The sequence below is a fragment of the Chelonoidis abingdonii genome, chromosome 10 (genome assembly GCF_003597395.2).
Source record: "Chelonoidis abingdonii isolate Lonesome George chromosome 10, CheloAbing_2.0, whole genome shotgun sequence".
In the NCBI taxonomy this organism is placed as follows: domain Eukaryota; kingdom Metazoa; phylum Chordata; order Testudines; family Testudinidae; genus Chelonoidis; species Chelonoidis abingdonii.
In genome coordinates, this window is record NC_133778.1 from 37,225,749 (window position 1) to 37,252,244 (window position 26,496).

Consider the following 26,496-nt stretch of genomic DNA (forward strand, 5'->3'; position numbering starts at 1 on the left):
GACGGCATGGATTATAAGGGGGCAATCAGACGTGTTGAGGCATCTGGTTGAGGTTCAAGAAAGGCAGTTGGATGCTAGAGTCCCGCACCAGGCTATGGTGAACCTGCTGCCAAGTTCCACATCCTAGGATGTGGCCGAGAGTGGGGTGGGGGGAAAGAGTCCAGTATCTCTTGCACTCAGCTCCAGTGGAGGGTACCAGGACCAGAAGGCACCCATGCCTACACTTTGATTGTTATTGCAGTGCAATTGTAAGCAAGCTGTCCTTGTTTGTCCCTTCCCCCCCACCAGTGTAATCAGCCCCTTAGCACCAGGTTCTCTCACTTTTCTTTGCTGTCTCTCAGTGTTTGTGAGCATAATAAAAATAAATGGATTGAGGAGAAAAGGCTCTTTATTCATTCAGTACACTGTAATTTGCGGGGGTGTAGTTTACAGGGGAGTACATGCAATGAAGAGGACAGCTTGGTAAGGAACAACACACAAGTGTCACATTACTGTGGGTCATTGATTAAACTAGTTTTTAAAGCCTCACGGAGACACAGTGCACCTCGATGTGCTCTTCTTATTGCCCTTGTGTTTGGCTGCTCAAAATTGGCTGCCAGGTGATCTGCCTCAACCCCACACCCCCCACAGGAAACTTTTCTCCCTTGTTTCACAGATATGGAGCACACAGCAACAACAATGGGATATTGCTGTCACTGAGCTCTAACCTAGTAAGCAAACTATGCCAGCAGGCTTTTAAATGTACAAAGGCACATTCCACCACCATCCTGCACTTGCTTAGCCTATGGTTGAACCACTCCTTACTGCTGTCCAAGCTGCCTGTGTACAGCTTCATGAGCCATGGGAGCAAGAGGCAGACTGGGTCTCCCAGGATCACAACTGGCATTTCAACCTCACCAACAGTTATTTTGCAGCCTGGAAAGAAAGTCCCTAGCTTGCAGTTTTCTGGACAGACTGGAGTTCCTAAAGATGGGTGCATCATGCATCTGTCTCAACCATGCCACGTTGATGTCAGTGAAACGGCCCCTGTGATCCACCAGCGCTTGCAACACCATTGAGAAGTATCCTTTTCAGATTATGTACTCTTTGGCAAGGTGGTCTGGTGCCAAGATAGGGATATGCGTGACATCTATCGGCCCACCACAGTTAGGGAACCCCATTGCAGCAAAACCATCCACTATGTCCTGCATGTTGCCCAAAGTCACTACCCTTCTTAGCAGAAGTCTATTGATTGCCATGGCAACTTGGATCACAACCGAACTCTCAGTAGATTTACCCACTCCAAATTGATTCCCTACTGATTCCTTCCACAGAGCTATCACCACTTACTTCTCCACTGTCGCAGCAGCTCTCATTTTAGTATTGCTGCGCTTCAGGGCTCTTCGCACAGTTCCATGAAAGTGATTTGTGCATTCAAAAGTTCTGCAGCCACTGCTCATCATCCTATAGCTACATAACTATGTGATTCCACCAGTCAGTGCTTATTTTCTGGACCTAGAAGCAGTGCTCTGCTGAGTCAAAGTGATGCGCGACTGTCACCAGCATCTGTGAATTGCTCCGCTCCATGGCTTCCAGCAGGGCTGCTTGTGTGGCATCACATTGTTCCACGCGGCGACTCCTGCTTTATACTTTTATGTATACACACATCTCTACCCTGATATAATGCAACCCGATATAACACAAATTCGGATATAATGTGGTAAAGCAGTGCTCCAGGGGAGGGCGGAAGGGGGGCTGCGCACTCCACGTTATATTGAACTTGCTTTGATCTACTGGTTTTACCTATAACATCATAAGACTTTTTTGGCTCCCAAGGACAGCGTTATATCGAGGTAGAGGTGTGTACACACACAATTTATGCAAATACTGCAGGATAAGACATGAGGTGTTTGTAATGCTCACAACAACGTACAGCTGAGTAGGGTCCATGCTTGCTATGCTATGGCGTCTGTGCAGGTAACCCAGACTTAGGAAAAAAGGCACAGAAAAGGCTTGGTTTGCTTACCATTAATTTCAGGGAGGGAGAGAGGAAGGGATGTTAGTGCATCATAGGAGGCTAATGCCATGTTCCTATAACCACTCGCACAAATGTTTTGGTCCTATGAGGCATTGCAAGCCCAACATTCCACTCGGCTCCATGCACTGTGGGAGAGCGACCCACAGTGCAGCACTCTGTGAGATGATGCAAGCCTTGCTAGTAAGGATGCACTCTACCGACACAATGAGCATAATGGGACATGCAAAATCAACTTGACATTGAGCCTCTGATTTAAGCGACTTAAATAAAATCGACCTAATTTTGTAGTGTAGACATGCTCTGAGTCTCTATTAAGGCATATTTTCTAATCCTTTAATCATTCTTGTGGCTTTTCTCTGAACCTCTCGATTGTTAACACATTTCTTGAAGTATCAACACTAGGGATAGGTGTACGCTTGGCGCTGGAGATGTGGTTTCTAGCTCGAGGAGATGTATACATATTAGCTCATTATTTTTATTGCGCTAGCTCCATTAGAGTTAGTGTGGGTACATCTCCTTGATCTGGGAGTCACCTCCCCAGCTCCAAGTGCAGCTATACCATAGAATTGGACACAATATTCCAGCAGTAGTCACACCAACACCAAATAGAGGCAACAACTTTCCTACCACTACTCGATATTTCTCCCATTTAGAGAGACAAGGTGGGTGAAGTAATATATTTCATTGGACTAACTTCTATTGGTGAAAGAGACAAGCTTTCAAACTACATAGCTTTCAAGTTTCCTCAGGTCTGGGGACACAGACCCACCTTGTCTCTCTAATATCCTGGAACTGAAATGGCTACAATAGCACTGCATACAACATATTCCTGTTTACACATCTAAGGATCACATTTGTCCTTTTGGACAGAGCATCGCACTAGACACTCATGGATTGCTCATTATTCATCAGGACCCCCAAGATCTTTCTCAGGGTCACTGCTTCCCAGGATAGCACCTCCGTCCTGTAATTATGACCTACATTCTTTGTTCCTGTGTGTATGGCTTTACATTTGGCCGTACTGAAATGCATAATGCTTGTTTGAACCCAGTTTACCAAACAATCCAGCTCTCTCTGCCTCAGCAACTTGTCCTCTTCACTATTTATCACTTCTCTAATCAGTGTGTGTCATATCAGTGTATTGCTGTTAAAAAAAAAAAATGGTTTTCTTCCAAGGCATTGATAATATAATAAGCAAAGGACCAAAAAGACCCCCTGCAGGACCCCACAAAAACACATCAGTTCAGTGATGATTCCTCATTTAGAATTAAAGTTGAGTCCCAGCAGCTGGCCAGTTTTTAATCCATTTAATGTATGCCATCTTGACTTTGTATTAAATCAAACTGTTGTGCTACACCAAATTAAATGCCTTACATCAACACTATTAAGCTTTACTGATAGCTTTTTTAAAGAAATACAAATTTCGTTGATAATCTCATTAAAGAGTGACAAATCTGTTATATTAGTGAGCACACAGAATTTCATAGGGTTAATGTAAAAAAAAGACATTAAAATTTCAGTCATATTTTACATTGCAGTTTGGTTAAGTTTGATAATTGTAATATATCAACATAATGGATCCCAAAGCACTTAAAATACTTTAAATTATAGATATGTGCCATATAGTAATCACTCCATCTACCACTGAAATGCAGCTACCTCTGAGGTAAACACAGCAACTGTACCAGTGCTCAAGAACACCACACAACATTTAGGCTCAGAAGCAGAGAATACTTTTTTCCCCAATTGAAACTACACTGGGAATTTTGATAACTCAATTACTCAAATAATAGAAGGAGAGGGTGATTAAGGATACAGAAACTATTTAATTTAGTTGCCAAGTCTTATGGTCTTGCATCTCATCTTACTTTAATACTGAGTTTTCAATCTAATTCACTATTCTCTGCATCCTTAAGTGCAGTCTGAGTGGTTCAAATAGACTTACACAGGCTTCATTTGTTTATAATAGATCTGTATCGTTTGCCAACCATTTTCATAGAGTTTGAATTTATATTCTGGAACAGACATTCAGAGAGAGTTAATGCATATGGCTATCTCAGACTTAAAGGGGGAAAAAAGGTTGATTTGATGTTACCGAACAAGATTTGCAGTCATTTCTGTTCCAAATTAGTAATGAGAGGATCGTACAAAAAGTACAAAACCAAGTTTGTATAGTAACCTTCATACAAAAGGTTGTCAGAGTGCTGTACAAATAAGACATTCAGGGCTGGCTGGCATCAGTCCAGAAAGAGCTATTCTAAAAAGCCATCCATTCACCTATTAGAAAAGGCTAAATCACATCGCTAGGATTAATTCCCTTCAGTAGAAAGAGTTCCGCATCCAAAGTGCTGCATTACTAATGCTCTTCCTCTCTCTTGAAACATGTTATTGCTAAGATATAAAAGGTTACTGAGCTCACCGCTGTGTTTTCAAAACACTCTAAACTTTTGCTACAAATCTGGTATTACGCTAGCAGCCACTGCAGAGTCTTAAGAATAAGTGGTCTATGTGCTCAGGTTTTTCTATCTGTGAGTATTTCTGCAGCTGGGTTCCATACAAGCTACTGTTCAGGCACAAAGGACACTTGAAATCCATTGAGTAAAATATACTTGTAGATAAGTCTAGTGGGAACAGAAGAATGGCCAAAATAACTTAAGCTTGGTTACAATCTCTCCTTTCAAATGCTCATTTGTCTTCAACAGGTGGAAGAAGGCAGGTTGGACTCATGGACTTTAAAGCCAGAAGGGACCATCATGATCATCTAGTTCAATGGTTCTCAACCTTTCCAGACTGTACCTCTTTCAGAAGTCTGATTTGTCTTCCGCACCCCAAGTTTTACCTCACTTAAAAACTACTTACAAAATCAGACACAAAAATACAAAAACATGTCCCAGCATACTATTACTGAAAAATGGCTTACTTTTGCATTTTTACCATGTAAATATAAAATAGATCGATTGGAGCCTGTTTTTCACTTGTTGAGCCTTGTCTGAAGCTGAGCAGTAAGACTGGAGCCCGAGCCCTGCTCCCCAGGGCTGACGCATGTAACTTAGCTTTGCGGGGCCCCTGTGGCATGAGGCCCCGAGCAACTGCCCTGCTTGCCATCCCTTAACACTAGCCCTGCACTTGCGACACCCTAAACCCATCCCACAACCCCTCTGGGAGTCGCAACCCGCAGGTTCAGAAACACTGATTTAGAGGAGTTGAGTACCCCTAGAAAACTTCTGGGAACCCCCAGGGATACAGGTACCTCTGGTTGACAACTAGTGATTAGTCTGACCTGCACATTGCAGACCACAGAACTCGCTCACCCAGTCCTGTAATAGACCCATAACCTCTGGCTGAGTTACTGGAGTCCTCAAATCATGATTTAAAGACTTCAAGTTACAGAGAATCCACCATTTACACTAGTTTCAAGCTGAAAGTGACCCGTGAACCATACTGCAGAGGAAGGCAAAAAAATCCCTGGGGTCTCTGCCAATCTGACCCAGGGAAAAATTCCTTCCTGACCCCAAATATGGTGATCACTGCTTGAATATGATACTCAAGATTTTACACAGGATCTAGTCAAATCTGAAATTTCTTCCATCAGACACTATTAGCTTTTATCTCAAGAAAAACGAAAAAATGTTGCAGTTAGGTCAGGGCTAGGCAACCTATGGCACGGGTGCCGAAAGCGGCACACGAGCTGATTTTCAGTGGCACTCACACTGCTCAGGTCCTGGCCACCGGTCCAGGAGGCTATGCATTTAAATTTAATTTTAAATGAAGCTTCTTAAACATTCTGAAACCTTATTTACTTTACATACAACCATAGTTTAGTTAAATGTTATAGACTTATAGAAAGAGACCTTCTAAAAAGGTTAAAATGTACTATTGACACATGAAACCTTAAATTAATTAGAGTGAATAAATGAAGACTCAGCACACCACTTCTGAAAGGTTGCCGACCCCTGAGTTAGGTATTAATCAATACTTCATTCTCCTCTAACTTAAAAAAAACCTCACATCCATGATTTTTGGTTTTTGCATTCATGTGACTTATGAAAAGCAGGTACTCAAAACAGATATCTGAATCTTCAGTGTAACAGTTTTAATTAATATTTTGATCATAGAACATCTCACCACATAGTACTTAAAAGGTTTTGGGTTTTGTTTTTTTAAATGGTACTGGACCAACATGCAGACTTGGGAAATTCCTCAAAGACCAAAAGCAGGAATGAGCTACATCTTCCAGTTTTAATAAGCCTGAACTGCTAGGTTACAAACAAATGCTAGACCTGCATTAACACTCAAGTGGGTGTACTTCTCTGGAGGAAACCCAGTGTTCCAGTACAGGATTGAAGAATTCAGTAATCACATTTCAACTGTGCTAGCAATAATGGCAACTTGTAACATTAATAACAGTAAGACCCAGTTAATAATTAGGTTAAAAGTTATCCTGCTGATGAAGCTGTGAAATGTGACAGGCTTTCCAGCAACTGGTCTTTTCTAGCTTTATGAGACACAAGGGAACGTAAGTCAAAACCTCATGATTAATTTGTAAATAAATCAAAACCGTAATTATTTTGATATTGACTACGGCAAACCAAATGTAGCCAGAGGAGCGTGGACCTCACACTCTACATCACTGAAACACTATAGTTCCAACAATCAGGCTCTTGAGCTAGTGCCTCACTGTGCCTAGGTTTATTGAACCTAGAGTTTTTCGGCAGAAAGTTGATGTTTCTTGTTTTTGAACAGTATTTCTGAGCAACATCTCAACTTAAGTTTTGGAAAAATACCATGCAAAATTTAATTTATAAAGTAGCACAGAATGCTGCTATTAAATGTGCCCAGAGATACTAAGCTCTCGCAAGGCAAGCAGGAGCCCTAAATTGCATGCTAAGTAATTTAATAAGTAGCCTCACTGAAATTAACAGGACTTCACGTGAAGTAAGATACTAGATGAAATAAGGGTGGCAAAACCGGGGTTTATGCAAATAGCGTGCGAGAAAATTTGTCACCAGATTGCTTTCTGAGAATTTTTGAAGTCCAAAGAGTAACCTGCATTCTAATATATTTGCCACTAACAAACAGAAACAAAACTGATTTTTAAGTCTAGTTTGGTTTTGTATTAAAAACCAAAGAGCAAGACTTCTGGCATACCATAATGGGATATGTAACGAAGTATTTTACTATCATACTAATGCACCTAAACTTACCATAGGAGAGCATCAGAAAAACCTCAAGGAGCCAAGGGAGACCAACAGGAGTGGGGAAAAAGAAAAAATATGCCCAGAGAAAAGACAGCCAAGTCCTTCTACTTGAGAGAGGAAGAAGAAAAAAGCCCATACTGTGGGCTTCAGAGTTTGGGAGCAATACTGTCAGGCTGGAAGCAGAAACACCTGGACACAGACATTTAAGTGGCAACAGCTAGCGTGCTGGAGGAGAAACAAGACAAGATGAAAAATAGGAAAGACTGAAGAAACATAAATGTAAAAAATTCAGAAACGAAGGTGAAGAGATTAAGAAAAAGCAAAGCCAATAAGAAATACCGAAAGACAAAAAATGAGAAGTGACAAAATTAAAGATTGATGCTGTAAAAATTACTGATGCCTGTAAAATCTGATTTGACGACTAGTTTTTAATCAGTTGGTTGCCAGAAAACTAGAAGAAGTTTGTTTTGCCACCTGATCCCAGATAGAGAAACTTTTCTTGAGGTGAAATAATTAAGATACTGTAAATAGTCCTTTCACCTTTAGCTCAGTAATTCAAAACTAGAACAGATTGGAGTGAGACAGTCAACACCACAAAATGGCCTGTCAGGTTCCTTATCAAAAATGAGCTAAATAACCTCAATGCCGTTTCCATATCCACATCCCAAAACATAAATTTCTGATACCTTTCTTAGCTATCTGAGTAGAGGTCAAGGTCTGATGTCCTTTCTTTCCTAGTTGTCGTCATTCTGAGACATCTTTTTGGGACAGCATGTGGAAACTTGTATGGCTTATGCACATGCTGTACCTGTTCTGTGCATTGATAGGAGGCCTCCACACTCCTAGGCTGTTCACTTTCCACCTTTCACAAGCATTACAGTCACCTCAATTTTTTTTTTTAATTTCTCAAGACAATACAAACAAATCTTAAAAGTTGCTTTAATTGTATTGCATTGTTACCATTTCATTTAAAGTTAGTGGTATCCTACATCTGATAAAGCTGTAGGCATATTCTTCATTTATCCATCTGGTTTTGAATGCCAATCTCTTAAAAGGACCTAATCACCTTGTAAACACACTGACTTTTGGAGTGCAAACTTGTTGAAGCCTGAATAGAATAATTTTCATATTACTTGCTCTACCATATAGTCAACAAGTTAATCCTACAGACTGTATTGCAAATTACTTTCCTTTTGTCCTTCTGCTAGGAAGATCTGAAAACACTGTTTCTAACATATGAATAAAACTTATTAAAAGATTTTTGGAAAGATCGAAGAGACACTTTTAAAAACAGTAGTTTTTCATTTCTTTTTATTTTTAATACAGATACAATATTGTTCCAAGGTCACTTTAGTTTAATATTTAATAGCCTATATGGCATTTAAATGGCAATAGCTCAAAAATCATTTCATGTTAAATGTATACAGTGAATTCTATTACACACAAAATGCAGTTTGAACTTCCCTTGCTCCAGAATGTTTTAAACCCTCTTTTGGAAGCTGCTATTACACACTTTTTCATTTCCAAAGCTGCCATCATCATCATCTGTTAAACAATGAAATCAAAATTGGTTTCAGAAACTGGGCCTCCTCACCACAAAATGAAGCATTTAACTCGGTAGATAACTCTTTGAGGATCTGGATGCAGCACTTGCAGAGCTGTCTTTATCATGATCCTCAAAATAGTGTTGCTCTATTCTCCTGCAAAAGGCCACGAGGTTGCTGTAGTTTTTCACTTTTTCAGAGAGTTCATCACTCGTCAGCTGAGTAGTAAGAATTGTGAACAGATGTCCAAATACCAAAGCATCTAACTCAGTTGGCCTATAAAAGAGAGGGAAAAATGTGGGCCCCTGGGAGTCAGAAAACACTGAAAACCTTATAAAGAAAATCCTACTGTACTCTGATTTTTTTAAATATTAACTCAAAAAACTCCAAGTATTTTCACAAAGTAATCAAACTGGTCATATTTATCCAAATAAAGCTCAAGATTTAACAAATGCATGAAACCTTAAATACAGTAGAACCTCAGAGTTATGAACACCAGGGTTACAAACTGACCAATCAGCCATACATCTTGTTTGGAACTAGATGTAAGCCATCAGGCAGCAGCAGAGACTAAAAACAAACAAACAAACAAACAAACAAACAAACAAACAAAACACACACACACACACACACTGTACAGCACACACTGTGTTTATTGTAAACTACTAAAAAAATAAAGGGAAAGTTTAAAAAAAGATTTGACGAGGTAAGGAAACTGTTTCTGTGCTTGTTTCATTAAATTAAGATGGTTAAAAGCAGCATTTTTCTTCTGCATAGTAAAGTTTCAAAGCTGGATTAAGTCAATGTTCAGTTGTAAACTTTTGAAAGAACTACCAATATGTTTTGTTCAGAATTACGAACATTTCAGAGTTATGAACAACCTCCATTCCTGAAGTGTTTGTAACTGTGAGGTTCTACTGTATTTTATATGTACACTAACAAATTTTGGCCTGAATTCTCAATGTGCTGCTCTGTGCTCCCATTAACAAATTAGGGATTTTTGGGTTGTTGTTTTTTTCCCCAAACACTAAAGAAGTTACAAAATACCTTTTCATAAAAGGCATGCGGAGCCTACCCACTGACTCATCTGTCCAGCACCAACTGTTCCTCACTTTTTGATCTTGTGGGAAGGGAATCTATATTTCCAGTCTCCTCTGCAGATACTGCGCATAACAAAACTACCCCTTCAAGCAGAATGGTGCTCTTCAAAACAGCAAAAAACCCATACCTCTCCTGGGCTTTTCAGCCACCAAAAATTCCTTGACTAGTGAGAAAAAGTTACTACATGGTGGTAACATTTAGAGCCATCTCTTTTGTGTTAAAGAGACTAAACAAATGGAAATAAACATGTAACTAGAGCTGCTACAACCCAAAGGAGAACAGTGGTTTCTTGAAAACGTCTGCAGTCATACTCATGGCTATGTGTACAAGCCTTCCAGAGCTTCACCTTAGTGAACTTTTTGCAGCACTGGTCTATATGCAAACAAAACAAAAAAACCCAAACAAAACATTTTCCTTAAGTATATTTAACAATTTAGAGCTTTTCTTCACTAATGTCCAAGAACTACATACTAATATTAATGAGCTAGAAGAATATTTTATTAGATTAAGTATAGAGAAACTCTATGACTATTTACAGACAAAAAATATTTTAAAAATGTAAAGGTTGAAAGCGTGTGTTATGGAGTCCAGCTAACACTCCCAAACAATAGCACTTCCTTTACAAAAATCACCTTTATAAAAGACAGTTCAGAATGCCTCAAAATGAATAGTTGCAATACAGCTTCAATTTGTTCTCTACTGCTATGTAATCCTACAGCACTCACTCTCATCCAATTACATTGCTCACGTAACCTTAACTTCGCAAAATCTTTGGGAGCAAAGAGGCGAGAAACAAAATATTACAGCCTGCTTATTGAGACATTTCTCCATCCCCATCTAATGTACTGGGGATCAGAAACTGGGCTCTCTTTGGCCTGTTCCAAACTAACAAGTAACAGCCAGTTGAAGTAAACTTAACCTATGGAAGAAAAAAAAACCACAATACAATTTACAGTTACTCAGTTTCCCAATTCCTCCTTGCTTTCTGATTCTATGGCATAGCTGGACAAGACAATTGCTTCCTCCCCCCACCTCACCCCCAGATGCCTCCTCTCTGAATCCCACTGGCTCCTTCATACATCCTTGCTTTAATAAGCCTTTAGTTTCCTTCCCCATCTCTAGTAGCATGTAATGTCACAAGCTGATTTTATATAAGTGTCTTTGTAATTTCCCCATTGTCACCCCACCAAAAATATCTAAAACTGGCCCCCAGATACTGCCATGATCAGGGGAACGTGAAGGCAGCTTTTTTTTTTTTTTTTTTTTTAAATCACATAAAGAATGTACATTCCAAGTGCAATGTACATTCTTTATGTAACTTCATGGTTTATATGCCATGGTGATGGGTGCAGTACATGAATATATTCAACATTAATTACAGGAATATTTTTGGGAAAGTATACCCTTGCAACTGGATGTGACTGACAATAGCAAAGGACATCTGCTGTATGTCAGATTCGGGTCCACGGTGGCTTTTCTGCAAAAGCCCAGAACCATATTCTCTTACACAAATTATAGCTGCTACTTTGTAATAAATCCTTTGTGGGGAGAAGACCAGCATTTCCCCACAGTTATATGACTTCACAGGCATCTTCATGCTAACCCAACTCTTTAAAGTATGTCTACGCTGCAATCCAAGGTATGAACGAAGCACAGGTAGACTTAGCGTTGATATGGAGGCACAGGCTTCCAACATGAGTATTTACGCAGGGTCCCCAGCGTGCTTGTGCAGACTGTGCTGCTATTTTTAGCTAGGCTAGCGCCTTAAAGCTAGTGTGGTATGTCTATCCGGGCTGCAAGAACACCTTGGGCTGCAGTGTAGACAAAACCTTCCCCACCACTGTGTCACTTGAATTAACGTGTGCAGGAAGTGTGTTTTGATCAAAATACATCACATTCATTCTGCTTATGGATGTATTAGCGCACTTACACTGATAGGTATCATCTATGAAATGGCAACATATGCTAATATAATTAAGTGGATTATTACTTAGTTACCTATTAAAACTACAGGTTTCTGTTTTTACATTACATGTTTTTAATTGACAAATTATTGTGTATTCCAGGGGTAGGCAACCTATGGCACGCGTGCTGAAGGCGGCACGTGAGCTGATTTTCAGTGGCACTCATGCTGCCCGGGTCTTGGCCACCAAGCTGAGGGGCTCTTCATTTTAATTTATGTTTAAGAAGGTTCAGTTAAAATTTTTCAAAATCTTATTTACTTTACATACAACAACAGTTTAGTTATATATTATAGACTTATAGAAAGAGACCTTCTAAAAACATTAAAATGTATTACTGGCACAGGAAACCTTAAATTAGAGTGAATAAATGAAGACTAGGCACACAACTTCTGAAAGGTTGCTGACCCCTGGTGTATTCTGTATCAAGTCAGTGGAAAACAGGATTAAGTCTATAAACACTAGAGAAAATATATGAAATATTTTATGGAAACTTAGTATCTTTTGTAATATTTACAATTACTTAGTAATTTCAGAAATTCTTATACATGCAATTTATGGATTCATTCCCACATGTTCCTTAACTACTGATAAGGTATTAAAATAAGGCAAAAATAGTCCCCATTCAGCTCTATTCTGGAGAGTAATATACCTACAGTATATTACATTTCCATATAAAGTAACTTACTGCTTATTGAAGAAATATGATTGTGTTCCCAGTCTTTGAGAGAGAGCTTGACAACACTGATCTACATCTTCCAACACCTAAACAAACAAAAGATTAGTACAGTACCTAAATAGTCAGATGATAACACAATTATCTACAAAATAGCTCCCTTATCGCATACATAACACCAGTAGGCATTTGTAATAATTTACTAAATTAACTATGTAGATCATAGATATTACACAGATTCAGATTACAAATCTTATTTCCAGACCTTAAATGACAAGTATATTGTTGACATAAGGAAAGTTGTTAATTTCCCTATTGTCAATAATTGGGTTAAAATTAATACATTAAATTTTCACCTCTAAACTTCTTTGTATTTTTCTTGGTGCTCCAAGAACAAATTGCCACAATCCTGCAAAGGGACCCCATTATCTTCACATGGGAATCAGAGTCCTTGGTTGCTAATCCCTTTCCAGAATCATGGTCTAAACTCACATAAAGAGATACTCAGCCCAGAGATACATATTCATGAGAAAACATCTTTCATTTTTCTCAGATTGCGTGTGTGATTTAAAAGTTTATTGCTGTCGAAGCCAGCGACATGGATTCCACAGACAATTGTTTTAAATGTATGGAGTTGCACAATACATATATTTTATGAAACACAGGAAGTAAAATATTGCTTCTCTGGAATTTTGACACTTTTGATATTTTATTTCTATGTATTTCATTGCTGAGAGATTATTTTAAAAAAATAAATAAATGAAGAATTCAGCTCTGGCTATTATCTGACTGACCTGTTCAAGTGACTTGCCAGCCCATCCAATAGCTTTCATCTTACGTCTGACCTCCCATTGTTTCTGATAAGCCAAAATGCGATTGAGAGGCCAAGGATAAGGGGATCCATACCTTGGATGAGTAATCTTTGTTTAAAGAGACAAAAACAAAAAGACCACAAAAACAAAATCACTTTTTTTTTAAAAAAAAAGGCAGGTAAGACTGTATACTGTTATTTACAAAATAGCTATGATTTTCATTGATCAGAAAGTATTTACAATGGCTTTTGTAAAATATTAAGAAGTTATTCTGCACAGAAATTCATAGTTTGCAGCCTAAAGAAAAAGAAACCATTTACTTTATTACCTTAAAAATATATAAAAACATATCTACTTTGCAGCCAGCTACCTTAAGTAATGATACATAGCTTCCCTAAAATGTATATGCAAGCAAAATTAAAGTGAAAAACTGTATCATTAATGGTATAAACCTCTATGTTTCATTTATGAGTAGGGACTTGCATTTGTGAGCAAAAGTGTTTTCTCATTAAATTTTAATTAAGATAAATGCTGCAGAACCACTCACCTCCTCTACTGTTGTATCATCACACCACTGAAGATACAACTAGGAAAAAAAGAACACCGTTTATTCTGAAATTTCAGTTAGACTGCACAGAGAGTTTTTTCTAACTATTGATGTTTTCTTTTAAGTTAAATTAACAGCATATCCCAAAAATATTTTAAGTCTAACAGTGCCTTCCATGAACACAAAAGAGAAGTTAATGGTGATGCTTGCAAGATAAAAGCTGGTTGCTAGTTCTCTTTCAGAACAGCCAGAGGATCAGATTTGAAATTAAGATGGAGTTCAGAACATGCTACATACATTATGAGTCAACTCTCTTTACAGCTACATGTTAGTCTTTATAAACTCACCATTGTTTTGTACAACAAAAAAATCAACCTCAATTCATGAATTTTTCATATGACTATGTAAAAAGACCACAGAGAATGTGGAGTTCTGTTCTTGTAAGGACACTAGCCTAGGAGTTGATGAACTATTTCCCAATCTAAGAATTTGAAAATAAAATACATTTTCCACATGGAAAAAAATGCTACATTTTTGCCCACTTATCACCTACTCAGAAAATCAACAAATTATTATGGTTTGCTGTACCTCTGCTGTCAATAGCATATTATTGACTAATTCCATGTAGGCTTTCATCTCAGCTTTTTGGACTTCATCCAACCCATCACTGAGTGAATGGCCCTAAGGGGGTAAAAGAATATACAACCCTGTGAGAAAGGATATTACAATATTCAGCTAGGGCTTGAGCCAAAGCCAGCAGACATCAATGTGCTTTAGATCAGGTCTTGATCTCTCTATATAGGTCTCTAAATCATAAAATAGATGGGTAAATATTAGGAAGTACCTTCCATACTAAAATTATCTTCAATATTAAACAGAAAATGTTATACTCCAATATAATCAAACACACATGACAAATGTAGATTTATTTTCAGCTACAGAACTACTGTGCATTTCTTTTTTAGCTGTAAACTTGATTTCATGGCTTCACTATTACTATGATTTCTTCTGCGCGAAGTAGGAGGTTGATGATATAAACAGTTTATCAAAATAAACTGCTTAATAAAGAAATTTCAAGACTTAAGCAAACACTATGTCTTTTCTAAGAATACTATACTTGGGAGCCAAAAAAGGAGTGCTGTTGTAAGGTCTAGGTTATTTTCCAGCCCCTTGTTAACATGATGAAATCCTGTCCTTACAGCTGATTTCTATCACTTGAATAAATGCCAGAGGAAAATACCCCCATCATACCATCACAGACTTCCATTACACCATATTTTCCTTAAGCAAAAGGTTATTCCCCGCATTAGGTTAAAATAGTTGCCATATTGTAAAAATGCAGATACCTTTACATTCATATGAGGTTTTTCTACTTTACTCTCTTAAAAACTAATTATGTCACATTTCACAAGAGTAAGCTAAATGACTGCAAATGCTAAAAAGAGTGGCTACTGTATTTATCAGTTACTGAGCAAGTATACTTAATATCCTTACCTTGGCTTTTACAAACTGGACTATGGGGCCAAGTTCGGATACTACTTGATTTCCTACACGAATAAACGGTACTTTGCCTGCAGTGAGATACAGTAAATTTTTAGTAAATTAAAGCTTTCTATACATACAGAAAATTATTTTTGAAATCATGGCTTTGAAGTGTTTCAGCACAAAGTCTATCAGATTATACATGACAGTTAACATGCAAAGTTTCATTTGAGAGACACTCACAGATAGAGCCTCCCCACACCTCTCTCTTTAGTTCACACTTTTATGCTATGACTTGCCCTACTGATTGGCTTTTACGCGAACGTAGTGGTCCCCAACCTTTTCGCCATTGTGGTCCTCTTACCCCGTCTCCCTCTCACCCACCCAGCCCCAGGAGCTAGGCCAGGAGTGGGGACACGGCTCGGGGGATAGAGCGGTGGACAGGAGTAAGGGGGCCACGGCCAGGGGTGGAGGCTGGAACTGATAGCCAAGCTGCAGCCATGGGATGGAGGCCCGAGGTGGGCCTAAGGCTGGTTGCAGAGCTACGGTGGAGGCTGGTAGACAGGGCTGAGGCTGGGTGCAGAGCTGTGGTCAGGCCATGGGCAGCGGAGGTGGGGCAGAAGCCGGGGCTGTGGCTGGAGGCGGTGCTGGAGCAGAGCTGGAATGGAGCAGGGCTGCATGGTACTCCTTCCCTGCCCTCTGCTGGGGCTGGCCTGGGCCCCACCATGCCCTCCCAAGTTTCCTCCACACACCCCTAGGTGGACATGCCCCACAGTTTGGGAACCACTGCGCTAACGAATATTTGCAAGTTATTGTACACACTGATAGGTCTCACTTCATTAATTAAATCGTGCTTTGCTGGGAAGATTGTTTGTTCAATGTTTCCACAAAGCACAACTGTGGAAATCCCATGGAAGTAGATAGAGCACTTGGCTGCCTTTATGAAACATCTATTTGACAGATGCCATCTTTAAACACCTGTACATACACAGTGCTATGTAAATTTAAGAAAATTTAGATTATATATAATATGTATTTTACATATTGTTATTTAATCACCTCAGCATGGAGGAAAAGACGTTGGACATTTTTTATTTTACATTAGTAAACATAGGTCACTGAATATGATGTGAGACAATAATGGACTTTGCCCATAAATGAAACAAGTCACAATACACAATAGGCTCACAAGGACAGACAAGGAAAATGAGGACAGCAAAGTGTGTCTTCACAGAATATTTTAAAAGAACAAACCAAAGTCAAATATTATGTACAGGGTTTTTAAAAGTAATATAATTTGAAAGATATTCATGAAAATATTAAGAAGTCCAAACAGATCCCAAATGCACAGAATCTACTGCTAGACCTAGTTCAAACAGAGTTCATAACAACAGCAGGTTCAGTCATGGTCTCTATCATGAGATTCATTCCTCTCTGATTCACAGTCAGCCTAAGGGGAACAGATGAGATACACTGCATCAACAAAAACCTCATCTGCATCTGTATGATGAAGTATTACAATAGAAATGCAAGGTTTTCTGAATTGCAAAAACTCTGTGGTTTACATTTCTGGCATATAAAGATGATCTTTCAGTATTCTTATATCCACAGTCAGCATTTGACTCCTTCAAAAGGATTTTCTAGTTGTGGAAAGTATCATTACAAAGTGTCCTACACAAATGTGGAGATTTTTTTTACAGGAATGAAAACCTTTTGCGAATAGCCTGGTTTGGTTGGAATTAATTTTCATGTTATTAAAACGATATTGAAGTAAACAGAAAAACAAACAGAAAACTGCACAAAAATTGTAGAAGCTCTTAGGACAATGAATAAATCACCACATTTATACTCCTAGCTGTATTTAAAATGGAACTAGCATGACAAATAGAGTATGCTAGATGTGATCAGTGCAGCACAACTCTCATCAGCCCATGTCAGTCATACTCCTTTCTGCATTATTTAGCCAGTGGTAAAGAAAAAAAAGGCTTCAGATACAAGTTATGGTGTATTAGATAATAGCCAATGTGACTGGGAGGAAGGGAGTGTGGGAGCTGGACAATACAAGTATCACCACTCTTAGTATCTTACATGTAAGATACTGACTTGTTTCTACAAGGAGTCAGCCCAATGGGTTTATTTTGAAAGGCTGATTTAAAAAAAAAATCCTGCTTTTGCTACAAGAACTGTACTGTTTTCAGTGCTACCAATCATTGAGATTTTTTTAAAGCATTAATTAAAGACAGGATTCCAGCTGATTTTCCCCTAATACCAAGAAGGAGGAGCAGAGCTAACCATGCAGTATGCAAATACAAAGACCCAGGTAGGCAGGCATTTTTACTGCTCCATGCTTGAATCAAAAATTATAAAAGTAGCTTAATTTAACTCACACAAAATGGATCCTAATGCAATGAAGAATTTTAGGATATCAAAATTGTGTTGTGCATTCAGCAATTCTTTTCTAGTAACCTTTTAGATGAGAGTGTATAGAAATTCCCAACAGAGTTTAGGATTTAAAAAAAAACAACATCAAATACTGAACTTGCATTTTTTGCAAACAGTCTTTTGAATCAGAGGACTTAAGTACAACACTGTTCAAGGTACTGACAGTTTATCCATGATCTGTCTGCAATTATTAACATGCTGACGATCACCTTCCAGCTAAGATAACAAAAGACATTTCTTCCCATCCTTAAAACAGTGGAAAATGGAACATCATTCATTGGCCAACAGGGTATCCCCAGGGGTATGTCCCTGGAGATCAGTAGATACTTCTGCATACAGAAACCTCTGGGCTTAAGAAGGCCAAGGGTCCCTAGGCATTTTTTGAGTGTGTTACCACCAGACTTCTAAGTAACCAAGGGCGTGAATCCATTGTATGCCCACTGCATTTAAAATGTGCAATACAGTACATTTTAAAAGTTGGTATTTGATTTATCTCATTTTCTATAGAGAAAAATCACAGTAGACTAAGGAAAAAAAAAATAAAGAGGCAACCCACATACACCAGCACTGACTGGCTGTGATCTGCAAGATGAGGTGCTGTTGCCATGGCATCAAAACATAGGTACTAACACAGTAATTTAAATGAACACCACACTTACCAGATGGGGACATATATTCTGCATTTGCTCTACAAACCACCTGGACTGGCAGATTGCACATTTGCAAAAAGGCCTGAAAACAAAGAGGAGCACAGAAAAAGGAAAACACGTATTAGCTGATGGCAAAACATGGATTTGTTTTAAATATATTAAACTAGTACTTGGCGCAATGTTTATAAAGTATAGGTATCTGTATTCTGTTTTGGGGAAAATAGAAAAGGAAAGAAAAAAAAATATAAAGCTTCATTGGACGATAGCGTATAAGGATATTGTCCAAAATCATTAGTAAGAATTTTTCTGTCTAATAAAGTTATATCTGTTTTTCCCATTTGATGGTGGCATTTGACCGCCAAAGTTACTGTTGTTTATAAGTCACTAATAATCAGTTTAAGTTACATTTTGCCAACCTGAACATTGGAGCACATATCTTTTGTTGACTAATATGTTTAGAGAACAAGCACCAGCATGTGTTGCTACATATGCTACATCTCTAGCATATTTTTTAAAAAACCAAAACACATACATTTTTTTAAAAAAATCCTTCCCCTGCCATATTTTCACTAGCCAACATTTTCACGATTTTTGCTTTGCAATTCCGCTAGATTAAAAGGCGGTGTTTATTACCAGAAGAGTTTACTTGAATTAAGAGTATAGTTGACCAACGTAATTTTTTTTATATCTATCTATAACCCTGGACGAAGCTATTTCCACAGGATACTTATTTTTATCAGCAGTAGTCACCATTATAAAATACTTAGAGTGTTTCTGTGTAAGAACAAAATAACTTTCACAAGGTAACTCACACTTTCGATAGTGAGAGCATGGCAAGTATAAATAACCTCTCAAAGTCAGTGATGAGGCACATAGTTAAATCCTGTTGGGTATTTGGTATTCACTTTTGCCAGCGAAAAGGCCAAAATCTCAAATTCCAAATCTGAAAGCTATTAATCCAGAACTGAGCCCTTCACTACTTTCTGAACAAAGGCAGATACAACTAAATTAATTTTGAAGAGAATCTATTACACATAAAAGAAGTTTTATTATGATTTTAAGGACGGTATATGGACTTAACATGCATGCACAACAGCTTCGTTAACATAGCAGACCACTAGGGTCTATCTGTTATATTGTGTGACACTGGCAGACCAGGTTTCAGCTCATGCCAGGGTCTCCATGTCTCAACTGAACACTGGCAAATACACAACTGGAATCAGTCTGGCTCACCTGTATATTAGCATTAGGATATATAAGAATGTGTTTGGTGTTTACACTTTATTGAATGCTTGTGAGTTGCTACACACATTAATCTCACTTATAGCATCTGTATTTTGAAAGGTAATATTTAAGAATTTGTATTGTAAACTTCTGTGACTGCGTAAATCACCAGATAGGAGAGAGAAATTAACTAGTGTAAAGTACTATTTTCCAACAGAAGGTGTTGCGTCCTGGCCAACAAGGAAATCTCATCAACACCAGACAGATTATCGTGGAACATTAATGAGAACAAAAGATTGTGATGCTCTGCAACCCTCCTACCCCACGAAGATGAGTAATGCATGTAAATTCCTGTCATCAACTGAGTTTGCAGCTCAGAGCACAGGGGGGAAGGGAATGAAAAAAACCCAACAAGAAGAAACTGTATCTCAGTGCTGCGTGGACTCTAGGGGACAAGGTTTTCTAAGTACAAGCAGGGAATCCCAAACTGCTTAGCTTGGGTTAGCCCTAAAGGACATACAGAGCTTGCTTATTACAGAAGCTTCTATTACCTTTTGAAACTTAATATTGTAACTCTTGTGTATAATGTTTACCTGCTTTAATCTTGTAAATAACTCATTTTACAAGATAACAGGATTGGCTGCAAGCATTGTCTTTGGTGAGAGACCTGCGGTGCAATTGACCTAGTGTAAGCATCTGGTCCCTTGGGGCTGGGAGTAATCGGACTATTGCTGTGATCCTTGGTGTAAGGGACCATCTATCACAAAGGTGGGCTTACTTGGTTGGCAAGACAGTAACCTAGGGGACTGTCTGTGACTTCACCTTAAGGCTGTTATAGTACCTGAAGAGCTCTAAGTATAGAAACTCACAACCAATTTGGCGTTTGTGCCCTGGTTCTTATCAGTCTGCTCGGTACTTGAATCACTGCAGAACAGTTTGACTTATTGATCAAGGTGAACATGGCTATTTCTGCTTCAAAGTACACAACCTTCAAGGAAAGAAAAGTGATCCTTTTCTACCTTTATTTTGGAAACAATCCCAGGCTGAGAGGCATGTATATTTTTTGCAATTGTCTCAACTCTACTGAATGAAATGTTTCTTGTATTAAAAGACAAATTAACATGCATGAAAATAAACTCTAACTAAAGGTAAGATTGTCACAAAAATCAAGAAAAATTCAGATCTTGAATTGGTACTTGCCCTGTTGCCCGCTATGCACAAGTGCACCATCAGCGTGTGATTTAATGTACCAAATATTCTGCAATAGTCTGGCACTAGGAGTAAAGTTTAACACACAGCTATATATTTTTGGCCAAACAACTCTTCTTTCTTTATTATAATTTCACTTCAGTAAAAATATTGAAATTAGGATTAATTTAAGAACGCACTTCCAAGCCCTGGTTTCCTTCTCCTGATTTAAGGCAGAGGCTGGAGAAATTTTGCTCTCATGTTTTGTGCCTAGAATTATGCCAGAGAACTTAGAAGAATATGTCTCAAATCAGTAGAGACTATATGAAAACACTATCTAAACTAATAGCATTTCCTTCCCTCCACTTCATTCAGCCTCCTCCAAGAGTTTAGTTTGGGAATGAAGAATAAAGTTATACCACTGATCTTTGGTAGGACTGGGGAAGAGTGAAGTTAAGGAAGATAACCAGCAACCCACTGGAAAGATAGAAAAAGCACAGAAACTGAATGAGACACACAGAAAGGAGGTCCCCTCACAGACTGCTGGATGATGGTTTCTCCAGCCACACGGTGAGTAGGCAGCAGGAAGAAGAGCATTTTACCCCCAGCCAGAGGACATCCAGGAGCTGGGACAGTTGCCAGGAACCAGCTTCTTCCTTGACCACTGCACCAAGAGAGTGAATCAGCATCCTTAAACTCATCTGGTTCCCTTCTGCTGTGAAGAGATACGAGGAGATTGCTGCTTCTAGGGAGCCAAGCTCTTATATGGTAACAGTCCTACCTCAGGGATAAAAAATATCTTCACCCATTTGCTCTCATCATTGCAAAAAAACCCAAAACACATCCACTCAGCTACCTGTCAAAGGCAGTCCTCCTTTCCTGTTTTCCTCTGCTCCGTTCAGCTCCATTCCCCACAAAACAGCACCAGGACTGTTGTCTCATCCTCGTCCCCTTCTGCCTAAGCACCCTGGTTCTGCTCTATCCTGCCCTAATTCCTGTGTTCAACCAGGAAGCAGAAGTAATGGCTGGGAAATAAAGACAACCCCAGAACTTATTAAAAAAATGGATTGAAACCTTCAGCATAAGCCTCCCTATACCAAATAAGCTATTAGAAGTCATAAAAGCCTTTAATGTATAGGGCATTGGTCTTAACTTTGAATTTCCTTTCTTTATTATTCTGGGACTATATGTATTTTTTTTTAAGTACCTTTGCATACAAATGGGCCCATTCCCTCTCCATAAGGTCATCTAGACTGGTGTATAACGTACTTTAAAAAACTCGATATGCAAGGTCCACTAGAGAAGGGCCTAAATGTAACCCCAAATACAAACACTCCTGAACATGGGGAGAGTATTGGCCCCATATGTACTAGCTGTCTTATGAACTAATTAAAAAACAGGAATTTGGTTTTAGATTGTATGTACTGGTAGAGTAGGAGTACATACAGAATTTTAGACACAATATGCACATGAAATATACATAGGTTACTAATTTTGCATGGCTTTCAAAGCTGTATCTGGGCATGCAGGAATGTAAATAGCATTCAGTCAGCAATACTGCATTATGGTGCTAACAGTGTACATCTCAAATGACAGCTTCGAGAAAGGTTGTATTTCAGGAGCAAAACATTCTTAAATTAATTTATCACACCTCAAATCCATGCTTTTACTCCCTAGCTGTTTATTTCCTGCTTGAAAAGTAGCTGAAGTTTAATTTTGTCCAGGCTTGCCACAGTAATTCCCTTTGCAATAGGGCACTAAATTAACTTCAAGAGTCTACATCTAGCCGGAGGTGAATTTTTTCAGCTGCCATGTGCTGTTCTCAATGCTGGTTCTAAAGAAAGTTTGCCTGAATTATCCTGGAGTTAGTACAGCAAGCAAGTCATCTCAAAGCTTTTAAATGTAGTGGTACATGCAAGGATAGGATTGTATGCCAAAGAACTCTCACTGACCTTTTCAGGTCTGAACAATGTAGCTACAGGGCTGGTGCGGCCATTTAGGCAACCAAGGCGGTCGCCTAGGGTGCTGGGATTTGGGGGGGCACCATTTTCTTTGGCAGTGACCGCGGTGGCCAGATATCGGAAACTGGGGTGGGAGAGTGCAGGGAGGGCCACCTGCAGCAAGTAAGGGGGTGTGGAATGCAGGGAAACTCCCCGCCCCAGCTCACCCTGGCTCCACCTCCTCCCCAAGCACACCGTGACTGCTTCACTTCTCCCGCCTCCCAGGCTTGCAATGCCTAAGCTGATTGTCGCCGCTAGTCTGGGAGGTGGGAGACGTGAAGCTGCCACGGCATGTTCGGGGAGGAGGCAGGGCAGGGTTGAGCTGCTTCACTTCTCCCACCTCCCAGGCTTGCGGTGCCAATCAGCTTAGGCGCTGCAAGCCTAGGAGGCGGGGCAAGTGAAGCAGTCACAGCGCGCTCGGGGTGCTCGTGTGCAGAGTAGGGATGAGCTGGGGCAGGGGGGGTGCCTCAGGGCGGAGGGTAAGGGGTAGGGAGCTGCCGCAAAGGGGCCCCCTCAGGGGGGAGCGGGGGGAGCTGCCGTGGGGGGAGGGTGCCTCAGGGCACGGGTGCGGGAGGGGGTCGCAAGGTGGAAGTTCCGCCTAGGGCGCGAAACATCCTTGCACCGGCCCTATGTAGCTATACAGACAAATTAGTAGTGCAGATCAAGTCTTTTCCTTGCAGAGACAGACCTCACAAATGTAAGCCAATAATTAGGGAGGCTTTCCAATGGGGGAAAAAAATTCTACAGAATTAAAGCTGATCGTACAAGCAGCAATGACCATCAGAATTAGATAGCTCTTCTAATTCTTATTTGCCAGATCTTAGCTTCAGATAAAATTAACTGGATTCATTCATCCATCCATCCTCCCTCCTGCAGTGCTCCACTCTACAAGCCTTTGAAGCCTTATGGTTTCCCCTTTCCCAAAGCTTTAGTAGTTCCCCCTGTTACGTTACTGACATGCACTGTGACCGTATAGATCATTGTTGCAACCAGGGTCCTATGGCTGCACCAGGTGTACAGAGGAGGTCAAGTGGGGTGTCTGTGGAAAGGTTGTAGTTTGCTGATCATGATTATGCTGTCTGTATGTGTGTATCATTTTTGTATTTGAAGTTACGAATATTGGCTATGTACTTGTATCTCAATGTGTTTGATTCTAAGTAGCCTCAGTGAAGCACTTGGTCAGCTTCTTGAGAAAGGACTATTCTCAGTAAGTACCCAGTCAAGAAACACTTAACTGACAATAGACTTTGGGAGACGCCATTTCACATCTGAGCTTTCCTGGGAACGTTCAAACTAACATGTAAACAATGCCATTGGCTTGCAAAAAGTTGAATCATTCATGGACATGTGACTTGCCCAGGTGACTACAAACTCGAACTTGTTGCTGTGACTTTGCACAGAAGAACAAGGGGGTTTCTGCCCACAAAAGAGAGAATATAAAGGGCCCTGGAAGCCTCTCCATTTTGTCTTCAGCTGGCTCAAGTGATGGCCTCTCCACCCCCAAGAGATGCCTGAAAGAAGCTGGAACAAAGGACAGGAACTATGGGGGTGTGAGTGATTGCTGGATCCAGACTAGGAAGGAGTCCAATCTGTGAAAGATGCTTACTGGAACATCTCTGGGGGGTGAGATTTCATTTGTAATCAGTTTCTTAATGCATTAGGCTTAGACTTGCGTGTTTTGTTTTATTTTGCTTGGTAACTTACTTTATTGTGTCTGTTATTACTTGGAACCACTTAAATCCTACTTTTTATATTTAATAAAATCACTTTTTGTTTATTATTGAATCCAGAGTAAGTAGTTAATACCTGGGAGAGCAAACAGCTGTGCATCTTCTCCTTATCAGTGTTAAAGAGGGCAGACAATTTATGAGTTTACCCTATAAGCTTTATACAGAGTAAAATGGATTTATTTGGGGTTTGGATCCCATTGGGAGCTGAATGTCTTGGAGCTAGAGGCAGGAGCACTTGCTAAGCCATTTTCAGTTAAGTCTGCAGCTTTGGGGCGCATGGTTCTGACCTGGGTCTGCGTTGGAGCAGACTGGCGTGTCTGGCTCAACAAGGCAGGGTTCTGAAGACCCAAGCTGGCAGGGAAAACGGGTTCAGAGGTAGTCTCAGCACATCAGGTGGAAGTCCCAAGGGGGTCTCTGTGACCAAACCCATCACATTCCCATCCTCTACAAGTGTGAGCAGGATCATTAGATCTCAACAAGCCTTAGGTCTTGCCTTCAATTATAGGCAGTGGGTGGCAAGAGCTAAAGGAGACTCCAAATCTCTGTATGACTGTACCAGGGCCATGAAGAGGATGGCAAAAGAGTCCCAAGAGAGGGAAGAAATCCTGCGGCCCCATGTTTAGTGATACCAGATCCAGAAGGAGACAACTCTGGCTTTCTTTATAGAATCACAGAACTGGAAGGGGCCTTGAGACGTCATCTAGTCCAGTCCCCTGCACTCATGGCAGGACTAAGTATTATCTAGACCATCCCTCACAGGTGTTTATCCAACTTGCTCTTAAAAACCTCCAATGATGGAGATTCCACAACCTCCCTAGGCAATTTATTCCATTTTTCCTAATGTCCAACCTAAATCTCCTTTGCTGCAATTTAAGCCCATTGCTTCTTGTTCTATTCTCAGAGGTTAAGAAAAACAATTTTTCTCCCTCCTCCTTCTAAAAACCTTTTACATACTTGAAAACTTATGTCCCCTCTCAGTCTTTTCTTCTCCAGACTAAACAAACCCATTTTTTTCTATCTTCCCTCATAGGTCATGTTTTCTAGACCTTTCATCATCTCTCCAATTTCTCCACATCTTTCCTGAACTGTGGCACCTAGAACTGGACACAATACTCCAGTTGAGGCCTAACCAGCACAGAGTAGAGCAGAAGAATGACTTCTTGTGTCTTGCTCACAACAAACCAGCTAATGCATCTCAGAATGATGTTTGCTTTTTTTGCAATAGTGTTACACTGTTGACTCATATTTAGCTTATGGTCCACTATGACCCCCAGATCCCTTTCCGCAGTAGTCCTTCCTAGGCAGTCATTTCCCAATTTGTATGTGTGCAACTAATTGTTCCCTCCTAAGTGGAGTATTTTGCATTTGTCCTAATGAATTTCATCCTATTGACTTCAGACCATTTCTCCAGTTTGTCCAGATCATTTTGAATTTTAATCCTATCCTCCAAAGCACTTCCAACTCCTCCAAGCTTGGTATCATCCACAAACTTTATAAGTGTACTCTCTAGGCCATTATCTAAATCATTGATGAAGATATTTAACAGAACCAGACCAAAAATGGATCCCTGCGGAACCCCACTCGTTATGTCCTTCCAGCACGACTGAACCACTGGTAACTATTCTCTGGGAACCAGTTTTGCACCCACCTTATAGGAGCTCCATCTAGGTTGCACTTCCCTAGTTTGTTTATGAGAAGGTCATGCAGACAGTATCAAAAGCCTTAATAAAGTCAAGATATACCACGTCTACCACTTCCCCCCATCCACAAGGCTTGTTACCCTGTCAGAAAAGGCTATTGGGTTGCTTTGACAGAATTTGTTCTTGACAAATCCATGCTGACTGTTACTTATCACCTTATCTTCTAGATGTTTTTAAACTGATTGCTTAATTATTTGATCCTTTATCTTTCTGGGTACTGAAAT

At 39.7% G+C, this 26,496-nt stretch overlaps 1 protein-coding gene across 1 annotated transcript in view; it reads right to left on the bottom strand.

The window, feature by feature from the left end:
* Positions 1 to 8,509: 8,509 nt before the first annotated feature.
* Positions 8,510 to 26,496, bottom strand: part of MTX2 (metaxin 2) — a 48,092-nt gene continuing 30,105 nt past the window's right edge. The window contains exons 4-10 of the mRNA XM_032784532.2: positions 18,440 to 18,512; positions 15,351 to 15,427; positions 14,445 to 14,537; positions 13,857 to 13,895; positions 13,292 to 13,417; positions 12,510 to 12,586; positions 8,510 to 9,035 (exon numbers count right to left, since the gene is read on the bottom strand). Coding sequence (XP_032640423.1) covers positions 8,825 to 9,035; positions 12,510 to 12,586; positions 13,292 to 13,417; positions 13,857 to 13,895; positions 14,445 to 14,537; positions 15,351 to 15,427; positions 18,440 to 18,512 — 696 coding nt within the window. The 3' untranslated portion in view covers positions 8,510 to 8,824. The remainder of the gene's footprint in view (positions 9,036 to 12,509; positions 12,587 to 13,291; positions 13,418 to 13,856; positions 13,896 to 14,444; positions 14,538 to 15,350; positions 15,428 to 18,439; positions 18,513 to 26,496) is intronic.